The sequence below is a fragment of the Oryctolagus cuniculus genome, chromosome 2 (genome assembly GCF_051225735.1).
Source record: "Oryctolagus cuniculus isolate XC-2025 breed Fujian yellow rabbit chromosome 2, ASM5122573v1, whole genome shotgun sequence".
Classification (NCBI taxonomy): Eukaryota; Metazoa; Chordata; class Mammalia; order Lagomorpha; family Leporidae; genus Oryctolagus; species Oryctolagus cuniculus.
In genome coordinates, this window is record NC_142868.1 from 170,302,428 (window position 1) to 170,314,144 (window position 11,717).

The 11,717-nt window shown below is 49.0% G+C and overlaps 1 protein-coding gene and 1 long non-coding RNA gene across 6 annotated transcripts in view; one reads left to right on the top strand and one right to left on the bottom strand.

Moving 5' to 3' along the window:
- The window catches only part of CDC42EP3 (CDC42 effector protein 3), a 25,055-nt gene extending 21,958 nt beyond the window's left edge, over positions 1-3,097 (top strand). For all 5 annotated transcript variants that reach the window (XM_089327725.1, XM_008254529.5, XM_008254532.5 and 2 more), the window contains one exon: positions 1,123-3,097. In XM_089327725.1, coding sequence (XP_089183851.1) covers positions 1,321-2,085 — 765 coding nt within the window. In that variant the 5' untranslated portion in view covers positions 1,123-1,320 and the 3' untranslated portion in view covers positions 2,086-3,097. The remainder of the gene's footprint in view (positions 1-1,122) is intronic.
- On the bottom strand, positions 2,511-10,920 carry LOC149128143 (uncharacterized). The gene is made up of 2 exons (XR_016230445.1): positions 4,957-10,920; positions 2,511-4,585 (listed from the first exon to the last, which is right to left on the bottom strand). It is a non-coding gene; the product is annotated as an uncharacterized LOC149128143 (long non-coding RNA).
- Positions 10,921-11,717: the final 797 nt, after the last annotated feature.

Below are 11,717 nucleotides of genomic sequence, written 5' to 3' on the forward strand. Positions count from 1 at the left end.
TTCATCTCCCGAGGCCCCCTCCCGGCGCCACAGCTTAGGCTTCCAGAGCCAGCAAGTAAAGTCTCACCCTCGCCGGCTCAGGAACCACACCATCGGTGACCAGTCACCTTTGCTGTGTCCTCTTGGTTAGAAGCGAGTCACTGAATCCACTTGCAAAGCCATTAACATCGGGAGCCAGATTGCAGGGGGCCACCCCAGAACGTGCAGAAGACCCAACCTGTTAAGATCAGCACGCCTTTCCTTTGAAATGAAGCAGTTTGTTCTCCTTCCATCCCAGAATACCTCCATAGCCTGTAACCCTTTGTATTCTTGGCTACTACTGGATCCCAACACCAGCTCTTCTGTTTACTGATATGTTAATGACACCAGGTATTTTTTTTTTTTACTCCAGCCTCTCTGTTCTCTCATTTGTAAAAATTCATTTTCCTACCTTTTATTCTTTTAAGATTTATTTATTTGAAAGAGAGATCTTCCATCTGCCTGTTCACTCCCCAGATAGCCACAACAACCAGGGCTGGGCCAGGTTGAAGCCAGCAGCTTGGAACTCCATCCAGGTCTCCCATGTGGGTGGCAGGGGCCCAAGCACTTGGGCTACCAGTAATCAGCGGGATCAGAAGTGGTGCAGATGGGACATAAGGGGTTACAGGCGTTGGTCTAACCCACTACGCCAACACACGGCCCCTCTCCTAAGATTTTATTGGACACTAGCATCTAATAGTCACTGGAAATTTCCTTATAGGACTAATAAAAACGCTATCTGTCTTGATGGTGTGCACAGCAGAGCAAAAGAGAAAATATATTTGAAAACAAATCAAGTTGATTCTAAGCTGAAATCACTCTGGTCACCGGCTGAAAGCAGGTCTTAGAGGAAGATGACAAAAATCCAACCTGTCCAGAAGTGGTGGTGTCACTGGCTTGGGGCTCTTCCGTCTCTCTCTCCTATTGCTTTTCTGTTGTCCCTTAAAACTAAGCTTGGCAAAACCGTTATTAAGCCGAGTTTGTACCCTGCTTGGGGACGGGGGGACAGTAAGACGAAGTGGAGCCGTAGGTGGGCACCGGCCCTGCCGTCGTGGGTGGGCCCTGAGCGTCACGCGTTGTAACCCGCTCCCATTCCTTCTCCAGGTTTCTCCTCGCTCCGGAGGGCGCTGGATGATGTAACCGGAGCGACTGGCAGACCCCACCGCATTCCCCGAGGCTGCTGGAGTAAAATGATGTGACGCTTCCACCCACGAGGCTCTCTTCCGAAACACACAACAGCGGAGACGAAAGCAGGCCTCCCCCATCCCACCGCGTGCTAAGCAGGCACCCCCAGATCCCACGATGCCAGCCAAGACCCCGATTTACCTGAAAGCTGCCAACAACAAGAAGGGGAAGAAGCTGAAGCTGAGGGACATCTTGTCCCCCGACATGATCAGCCCCCCGCTTGGGGACTTCCGCCACACCATTCACATCGGCAAGGAGGGCCAGCACGACGTCTTCGGGGACATCTCCTTTCTTCAGGGCAACTACGAGCTGCTGCCCGGCCACCAGGAGAAGGCGCGCCTGGGCCAGCTGCCGGGGCACAACGAGTTCTTCCGGGCCAACAGCACGTCGGACTCGGTGTTCACGGAGACGCCCTCGCCCGTGCTCAAAAACGCCATCTCCCTGCCGACCATCGGAGGCTCCCAGGCCCTCATGCTGCCCTTGCTGTCACCGGTGACGTTCAGCTCCAAACAGGAGGCCTTCGGGCCGGCCAAGCTGCCCCGGCTCAGCTGCGCACCTGTGGCCGAGGAGAAGGCGGCGGAGGACGGCGGCGTGCTGGGGCACGGCGCGCTGCGCCAGGGGGACGCGTCGTGGGCGTCCAGCGGCTCGGCGTCGCAGTCCAGCCAGGGCAGGGACAGCCACTCCTCCAGCCTGTCGGAACAGTACCCCGAGTGGCCGGCCGAGGACCTGTTCGAGCAGCCCGCGCCCTGCGAGCTCGCCCAGGGAAAGGCTAAGTCCGAGGAGTCCCTGCCTGACCTGACGGGCTCGCTGCTCTCCCTGCAGCTCGACCTCGGGCCCTCGCTCCTGGATGAGGTGCTCAACGTCATGGACAAAAATAAGTAGCGGCACAGCCAGTTCTCGTCCTTGTGGGGTAACAGGTAGCCGCACCAATACCACCACGGAGACCAGAGCGCCCGCTGCGGAACAGGAGAGCGCCCGCGGCCGTGTTTGCCGCTGGGGGATGGGTTTTCTAAAGTAACGTTCCTACAAAGTATTTTTTTACCTGTTATGCTCTTCCTGTTGGCAAAAACAATGGGGGGGCGGGGGGGAGGAAGAGGACAAGCAAACCTGGCCGAAAGAGGAAATGAGGAGTCGGGGCGCCTTTTCAGCTGCGTGCTGGTGTTCAGCTCCGTTGCTTCTTGGCAGACACAGGAGGAGTCTGGTTTGGCCAGGACTGATACTAACTACGAAGGGCTGGTCCAGTCATCCTGAGACTCCGACATTTCCCGAGCAAGAGGAAGTCGGAATTTATTTAACACTTAAGCCTGTTTTTGTTTTTTTCTAGACTCTTTTCTATATCACATTGGTTTGGGCTCAGCCTGGCAAATTCTCCAGTGTTAAACGTTTTTGTCTGTTTTCACATCTGAACAACTTTATAGGCTTTTGGGAGATTCTCTTGTACTTCTTATATATATATATCCCTATATATTATTATATCTGTATTGCAAACTGTTGACCATCAGCTACATGTTGGTAAGACGTAAGCAAAGTATGACTGTAACTAAGTTATTTTTAAAGTTAAAATATATTTTTATGTGCCTTTGGCTTTTTATTGCAGAGTCTACATTTTATAGAGGATACATCCAGTGTTGCCCTCTGACCTGTCTCCCTTGGGGTTCCATTGTAAGCCGTGCATGTGTCTGTCTGGGGAAGTATCTTCATACCTAGCTTTATTTTCCCCCTCTGTGTGTTATCATACGAAAGTGTAAAGGCACAGGTTACTCATAATGCTTCTGCAGAGACTCTGGGCTACACCATGCAATGTTATTTGGAAATATAAGTATTTTAGTACAGTACATACTTGCATTACATAGGTACTTCATACAACACAATAAAGAGTAAATGTTAAAATTGAGCTTGCCTGTTTATAGCAATGAACATGAGATAAGAATGTTTCTCTGAATGTAGCTAGAAAAATTACATCAGTATATGCAACCCTTTAGAATAAGGTAGAAAATGCTTTCTATCTACCTTATTCTGATTACTTCTCAAAGTTTGAGAGTCTAGAAACAGGGCCTCTCGACTTTAGGAGAAATGAGCATGTGATGTCCGAATCTGTTTATCCACACTGGTACCGGTCTCTCAGTGCTTGGATCTGGGGGGCCCCTTCCTTTAACCCCTGCTTCTGCAGACTGGAACCCTTCATGTCTGCACGGCGAGTGCTTGTGTGGACAAGCCCTGCTGTGCATGGTCGAGACTGAGTAGAGGAAGGCAGGAGAGAGCGCCCCACCTCCATTGCCCCAAGGACGTTGGTTGATGAAACAGGAAGGGGAAGTTCGTGAACAGATTCCTGTGCCTTTACCAAGCACTCCTTACCCCTCAGAGGAAGATACCTGACAGTAACTTCCGGCTCTTTCTCCTGGAAGTGTATTCTCGAAGTAGCCTCCCTTCTCAACTACTTGAGTGATTCTTTCCCTAAGTTTGGAGCTGTCGCAATTCTGTCATCACCTGAAATCGCCTTTGACCTGCAGGTGGAATGCACTTGGGATGACTAAGGAGGAGGAGAAGCGAGTTCCTTTAGAACACTGTGTGCTTTCCTTCATCTCCCAATTGCTTGAGTGCCTATCTCATGACTTTCTAGTGTTCTTTTCCTGTTGGGCCACACCCTGCACACAGGTTACAGCTTCAGATGGAGACTTCCAGCATCGTGTAAGTCTTGCTAATGAGGAAGAGGCCAGTGTAACTTGTACCCTGTAGCCGATTTTGCCAGACTCTTCCAACATCGTTATTATTGATCATATTCAGTCTCCCATTTCAGCCTTCATTTGTAGGATGGCCTCCGGGAAGAGATTAAACTAACTGGTGAGATGAGTAGTGTGCCCGTGTGTCTTCTCTGCTGCCTTGCTGGGAAGTCTAGGAGACTGCTCCAGCAGGCCTGAGTTTGATACAGCTGACAGAATCAAGCATCCTGTGTGTGTCTACTTTCTCTGGTCCCTTTCATACATATCCTGTCCTGTTAGGTTAAGTGTAACTGAGAGGACAACAAGCATGCCCTTATTAGAAAGCTCACACGATTTTGTTGAATTGGTTCTCCAGTGGCAGCCCTCCTAGTGCCTGTCCCTTCTGCATGGATCAGGTACACAGCTGGAGGTGGCTTGACGTGCACCTGTTGAGAGCCTAATTGATGTTCTCAGCCCTGAGCAGTTACACACAGAACCTAATTTATCCTCACCTTGTTTAAAGGTTAAGGAACCCAAGATGCACTTAAATTTGAAAAGTCAGACAGTTCACCTGTGGTGTAGCAGATGGAAAAGAGCCCGTGCAGATTGTGAGCTTGAAGGTTCACGTAGGCAAGTTTCTTGTCGGTGATCTTTTACTGGGCAATGAGACCTAATAGGACAAGCTATATTATTTATTTTATTTTTTTTATTTTTTTATTTTTTTTGACAGAGTGGACAGTGAGAGAGAGAGACAGAGAGAAAGGTCTTCCTTTGCCGTTGGTTCACCCTCCAATGGCCGCCGCGGCCGGCGCGCTGCGGCCGGCGCACCGCGCTGATCCGATGGCAGGAGCCAGGAGTCAGGTGCTTCTCCTGGTCTCCCATGGGGTGCAGGGCCCAAGCACCTGGGCCATCCTCCACTGCACTCCCTGGCCACAGCAGAGAGCTGGCCTGGAAGAGGGGCAACCGGGACAGAATCCGGTGCCCCGACCGGGACTAGAACCCGGTGTGCCGGCGCCGCTAGCGGAGGATTAGCCTAGTGAGCCGCGGCGCCGGCCTATATTATTTCTGCCTAAAGTTATCTGTTCAGAAAGATAACATATCAGGGTGCTTTGCTCTTCACAAATACGCAGTTTTCCATTATCACACTTCAGTGAGCCCAAACCACTGTCAACAGGCATGGACAGAAGACTGCACTGGCTTAATAGAAAGTCGGGTCTCCAGAATCACAGTCTAGTTCTTGTATTACCGCAAGCTACCGTTTTTTACCCCCTAGACTCCCCACAAACACTTAAGGTCATGGGGTAGAGAAAATCCTCATGTCCATTCGTTAAGCTGATAAGTGCTTAGAACAAACAAAAGAAAATTATACATTAGGCAGTGGTTCTAATCTTCCTAATAGGGACCCTTCAGAGACTGGGTAATTTTACTGTGAAACACATAAGCACAATAGAGTCTCTCCTTTGAAAATTACGTTATCAGCTTGGTCCCAAATTTAGTAGTTCTAATAACAAAATTCTCTGTTTTTAGGAACAGTCCACCAGATTAAGAAAAAACAACCAACCATTCCTATTAAACAGTTCAGTAGTCCATGCACATAAGGTTCTTGGATGTTGCCCCGGGTTGCCACTCACACTGGTGGGCCAGATCCAGCAAGATAGAAGTTTTTGGATGCCAAATTAACCCAGATGGGTAGCCTCCTGGCTTGTTCATTTACAGAGGGTTCAGAGCTACTCACATGTTAACTTACTAGTGCTGGCTAAACAACATGTTTATTTTCTAAAGAAGATGGTCTCTGGTGGATTTTCAACACACTTGTTTCATCTGACAACACCTGGAACATCCCATGCCTTATTCTGACGGCACACCATTTCATCTAGCAAGCTTTCCGTCTGAGAATGTTTCATTGTCAACCTTCTTAGATCAAGTAGGTTTGAATATTTGTGTTGTCAGGGAGTCATGATTCTGTGGTAAAATGCTACAAAGAATGTCATGTGGAAAAATGGGAACTATGCTTATTTTTGTGAAATGATGTATAATGCAATGAAATTGTTTTACAACTACTGTGCTGCATTTAATTATATTCCATTTTTAATTTAAAAAATATGATAGTGATGTCATTTCCATTGGCTTCCAAGGGAAGTCAATCATCGTTATCCTTTGAAGATCAGCCAGATTTCTTCCATGGAAAGCAGATTGACACGGGTGAGAGATAAAAACAGCTGCCCGAATCAAAGCCATCATACAGAATTGAGTTACTATTCCAGAAACTTGCCACATGCCCAGAGATGTCTGCCACACATCAAAATTAGCACAGCTGAATACGTGAAATGGGGATTATGCTCACCATAAAATTATTACTGGATATGCCACAAAGCCTATGTGTGGTTCATTGCCGAAGGATCACTGGGACGAAAGAGCTGTGAATTTTAGGGAGGGATGATGAGCTGGAGCAGCTTCGTGGGACAGAAGGACCCAAAAGGGACCTCAGAGGACAGATGAAATTTCCTTAGGGAGAAGGGAAAGTCATGAATAACTCAATCTACTCCCATCCTGCCAGTCTACTCTAAACAATCTAGGAACAGGATTGCCTGGAAGACTGGACTCACTGCTGAGGACACTCCTAGTGGAAGAAGAGGATTCTGGAACCAGACTGCTGAACAGGTGGTTCCCAGGATGAAACACTTTTATAAAGTTAAGCACCATCCTGGGACAGCCCCTGCCCAAGTCCATGGTGCCTGTTCTGTGACCTGCAGGCCAGAGGGAGCACTGGACTAGTAAGGCTGATGTGCCGGGTCCTGGGAGAGCTGTTTAGGTGCGGGACGAGGGGCTCAGTGTCTCCCGAAGCAGCCTCAGAGGAAACAAGTTCATTAGAGTACGGGCAGCTGGCCCACCCGCAGCACCCCAGGGACCTCCTCCTCACAGCCTGTATTTTCTCACTAGCTATCTGCAGGATTAGGAGAGGAAGGTTCTCAGGAGACAGAAAGAGGAGTCCAAATGTCACGGAAGAGTCTCCACTGAGAATTTCTTCCTCTTGGGTCCTTGGAACCTGAGGGGGCCAGAGGTTCTCGTTTATTGGTTAAGAAAACCAACTCCAGAGGAGAAACATACCTTCCCTGAAGCTCTATCAAACCTCAAGTATGGCCCAAAACAGGCCCAGGGAGTGGCACAAAGTCTTGGACTTTAGAGTACCTGGCCCTTCCCAGGGTGATTTCTGGACTGCCTACCCTTCAGATGAGACCACATTCACTCCCAGAGTGAGCCTTGACCCTACAGGGTGCATCAGGAAAATGGTCACACGTAACAAGGCCCCCAGCTCTGACAGCACAAATACCCACCATAAACAGTGACAAGTTCCCTCCATTAGCATTTGGATCTTGAAAATCCCAACAAGGAAATCCTATCAGGAACTGCTTCCTTAGAAACTTCCATCTGTAACTAAAGTCACAGCCAAGGTGCATTGAGACTTAAAGGAACATTGACCTCGGATCCATGCCCAGCCTTGTCTGTAAGTGAAATGCAGGGTCACCTGAGTGACCCTGGGAAGATGGTCCAGCTCCAGTTTCTCCTCAGCTGCCCCAAGGCTGGGAAATCTACCATTGGAGGTGACATCCTTCAGGCATCACCTTAGATGCCAGAAGTGATGGCGCCTGAAAACCACCAACACGGCACTCAGCAGGTGCACACGTCTCAAGTGACAGGACCGGGCCAGGGGAAAACAAGAAGCGTGAAGGTAGGGTTCACTCTAAGAAATAAACGGGTAGTGGGAGAAGCTTTTGACTCCACAGCCAAGACTGAGCTGCCTCTGTCCCGCATCCGTGCTGGCGAGTCCTAGCTCCTCCGCTTGCAATTCAGCTTCCTGAGAAGCAGAGGGGATAGCTCACATGTTTGGATCCTTGCCACCCACGTGGGAGATTCAGATTGGGTCCTGGGCTCCAGGCTTGGCCTAGTCCAACCCTGGTGGTTGTGAGTATTTGTGGGAGTGAACCAACAGACGGAGGATCTCTGTCTCTATGCCTTTTGAGTGGAGTGAAAATGAATAATTTTAAAAGAGGATAATGAAGAGATAGGAAAATCTCTTCACCAAATTCTATTACCAAACGTAGCCTTCACCAGAGGGGATAATAAAGTTTATTGTTGGCTGGTCTCCCTGGTCCTAGAGGAGTACATACAGCCATTGCAATTAAATCGAGTTTGGAATCAACCACATTCAAAAGTACAGAAGATTAACATAAAACTCAATCACTGACATGACTCCACCCACCCCACAAACCACAAAACTTCAAGGCATTGTGCCTTTGACACAAATGTTGATGTTTCTAAGTCACTGATCTCATCTCCTTCCCCTCCCCTAACAACACCATCTTAGTGATATGATTTCCTTAAGTATCCTGAAGACTCCCTTTATATTAGTTTTTTTTCCCTGCATTTTAAGGTAAGCCATGAGCAATGCCCCAGAAACAGAGTCCAGAAAGCCTGATACAACATTAAAAATTACTAAATTTTTCAATGTAAGCAGTAATGTTCAGACATAACTGTAAAGTGGAGCATAGACATTGAAAATTAGTAATTATCTTGCAATCCCTACTCGTATTGGGGACAATGAACTTGGAATGAGACTAGATACAAGAAGCAAAACATTCACAGTGCACTGGCAGATTTCTCACCATAAATGGCAAGAAGGAAGAACAGACGAGCACAATCTTAGATATTAGATTAGCATGCAATAAAGTTCTCCCAACACAGTATCAGACCCAGGCTCTTCTGACCAAATAAAGCGCTGTGTGTGAAGCTTCACTCTGCAGTAATCCCCCTCTTGCAAAAAAAAAAAAAAAAAAATGCTGGGTTCAGTGTTGATCAACATAGCTCATTTTCAGCACAGCTGGCTCTCTGGACTTCATAAATGCATGGCCTGTTCATCAGGTACCTTAGGTCATCAAGAGGAAAACAGTAAGTGCCATGACAGAACGCAGCGGAGAAGCAGCCCCAGGTGTGAGAGTCCAAGGGAAGCAGGGCCTTCCTACCAAAGCCCACAGTGCGGGAGATTGGTTTAACCAGAAGAAACCAAGTGTTGAAGTGAAATGGCTTCCAGGAGTGGGGAACCCACCCTTCTAACCAGCCATGAAGTCGGAATGCACAGGGGAGTGTTCTTCTCTTCCTACCCTTGAGCTTCCAAAGAGCCACCCCTGGGGAGACTCCTCAGCTCCCCAGCCCTTCCCTGTGTCTCAGCAATGGCCACAGGAGGGGCCTGGACTGTGCTGTGGAGGCTTCGATCTTGCTCGGACACACCCAGGAAAGACACCTGTGTGTCTCTTGCCCTTCCAACAAAAGCTCTCAAGTTGATTCTATTAAAATTCCAAATGATGATATATGAATAATAGATCTATGATGGGCTAAATAATGGTCCTCAAAGATGCTAGGTCCTAATCCCTGAACCTGCAATTATTATTATTATTACTATTATTGGAAAATGGGATCTTAAAGACATGGGTAATTAATGGTTCGTGCGATGGGAGTTAGTCTGGAACATGCAGTGGGCTCCACATGCAACCTCACTTATCCAGAGAAGCAAAGGGAAATGCAGTCCACACAAGGGGAGGTGGTGCGACCACAGAGGCAGGACTGGAGTGATGCACCCACTAGTTAAGGAATGTCGGCCACCCCAAAGGATGCAAGAGGCTAGGAACAGATTTTCCCTGGAGCCCCTGGGAGAGTTCAGCCTTGCTAACAGCAATTTCAGTCCAGTAATCCTGATTTTGAGCTTCTGGCCTCTAGAACTATGAGATAATAAATTTGTTATTTTAAGCCACCAAGCTTGTAGTAATTATTAAAGCAGTCATAGGTAGCCAGTGCAAGCACTGGAGAGAATACAGAAAAATGGAAAATGTTAGGGACGGACACTGGTATGGATGGAATTCTGTTCTAAAATTCGTATTTTGAAGCCCTAACCCTGAATGTGACTATATTTGGAGTGAGGACTTCTAGAGAAGTAGTTGAGGCTGAATGAGGTCATAAGGATGAGACCCAAATTGGATAAGGTTCATGTCCTTATATTTTTAATGCTTGTTTATTCATCTTCATTTATTTGAAAGGCAGAGCAACAGAGAAAGAGAGACCTCCCATTCACTAATTCTTTTCCCAAATGCCAATGCTAGGAGCCAGGAACTCCATCCAAGTTTCCCACGTGGGTGACAGGGACTGAATTACACAAGTCTTCACCCGCTGCCTCCATGGGTGCACATTATCAGGAAGCTGGGTCTGAAGCAGAGGCAAGACTCGATCCCAGGCGCTCTGATGTTGGGCACTAGTTCCAAGTAGGAGCTTAACCCGGTGCACCACGACACCCACCCCAGGACTCAGGTCCTCATAAGAGGAGGAAGAGACACTAGGAGGGCATGTACACAGAAGAAAGGTCATGTGCTGGTACAGCGAGAAGGTGGCTGCCTGTGATCCAGAGAGAGATGCCGCAGGAGGAACTACCAGGCAGGCACCTTGATCCTGGACTTGTAGCCTCTAGAATGATGAGAAAATAAATTTGTTGTTTAAGCAGCCTCAATGGTGTCCTGTTACCATGGCAGCGCAGCCAACTAACACACACAGTCAATGAATAAGTACTCCCTCAAAGGAGTACTCCCTGGAATTGTGGGCAGAAGAGTTTACACACTTACTTAGGGATGCTCTGGCTTGGGGGAAGGGGAGAAGATTCTAGAAGACAGGAGCAAAATCCAGACATGCACTAACATTTCTAGAAAGTATCTCTTCCTCTGAGCAAGCAAGAGAAAATTACTTTCACTGCCGTGTAGTCGGAGGGGGTAACCCTGTGTTTCATAAGACACAGGTGCAGGGGCTGGCGCCGTGGCCCAGGGGGTAAAACTGCTGCCTGCAGAGCCAGCATCCCATAAGGGTGCCGGTTCGAGACCCGGCTGCTCCACTTCCAATCCAGCCTGGGAAAGCAGTAGAAGATGGCCCAAGTGCTTGGGCCCCTGCACCTGCGTGGGAGACCTGGAAGAAGCTCCTGGCTCCTGGCTTCAGATTGGCGCAGCTCCAGCTGTTGTGGCCAATTGGAGAGTGAACCAGTGGATGGAAGACCCCTCCCTCCCTCTCTTCCTCCCTCCCTCTCTTCTTCTGTGTAATTCCAACTTTCAAATAAATAAATCTTAAAAAAAAAAAAAAAAAAAGGATACAGGTGCAATGCCTGAGGCCATGGGCCAAGCACAGCCACTTCAAGAGGGTCACTCATTCAGTGCTGATTGCTGCTGGTGTGACCTCCGTCAAGTGCAGTAGGTGGGCAGCCTTGGGGACGATGGAGGGAAAGGAAACATGCTTTGAGGCTTGTTTCCAGCCCCAGGCAGCCTTTGACAGGGGCTGGGGCCAACTGCACCCCTGCCATCCAGATCACAACGAGAAGGGAGCAGGAAAGACGCAGCAGTGCCCAGTGTGACAGGAGGAGGAGCAGGACTGAGCCCGCCTCCGCATCTCGCGCCTGAGGGGCTTCTGGGAAGAACATGCTTGTCTCTCCCCTGAAAACCAGACAGAGCCCGGCCTCAAGCCAGTGAGCCCCTTCCCCAACTTCAAGAGGGGCGTTTCCGGCCCGTCCACACTTCCTTGCCTGACAGCCACTGAAGCCACTGCCTCTGGAGCCACCGCCACCGCTCCACCGAGGCCGCACTCCGCAGTCGCCAGGGAACGGAAGCCGCCCTCCCCAGCCCACCCTGCGCCTTCGCAGCAGCTCCCGACTGCCGGGCACTGCTTCTCCTCCCGTTCCCTTCGCTCCGTTTCTCCTTCTGCACAGATATGAATCCTGCCTGGTTCCTCTTC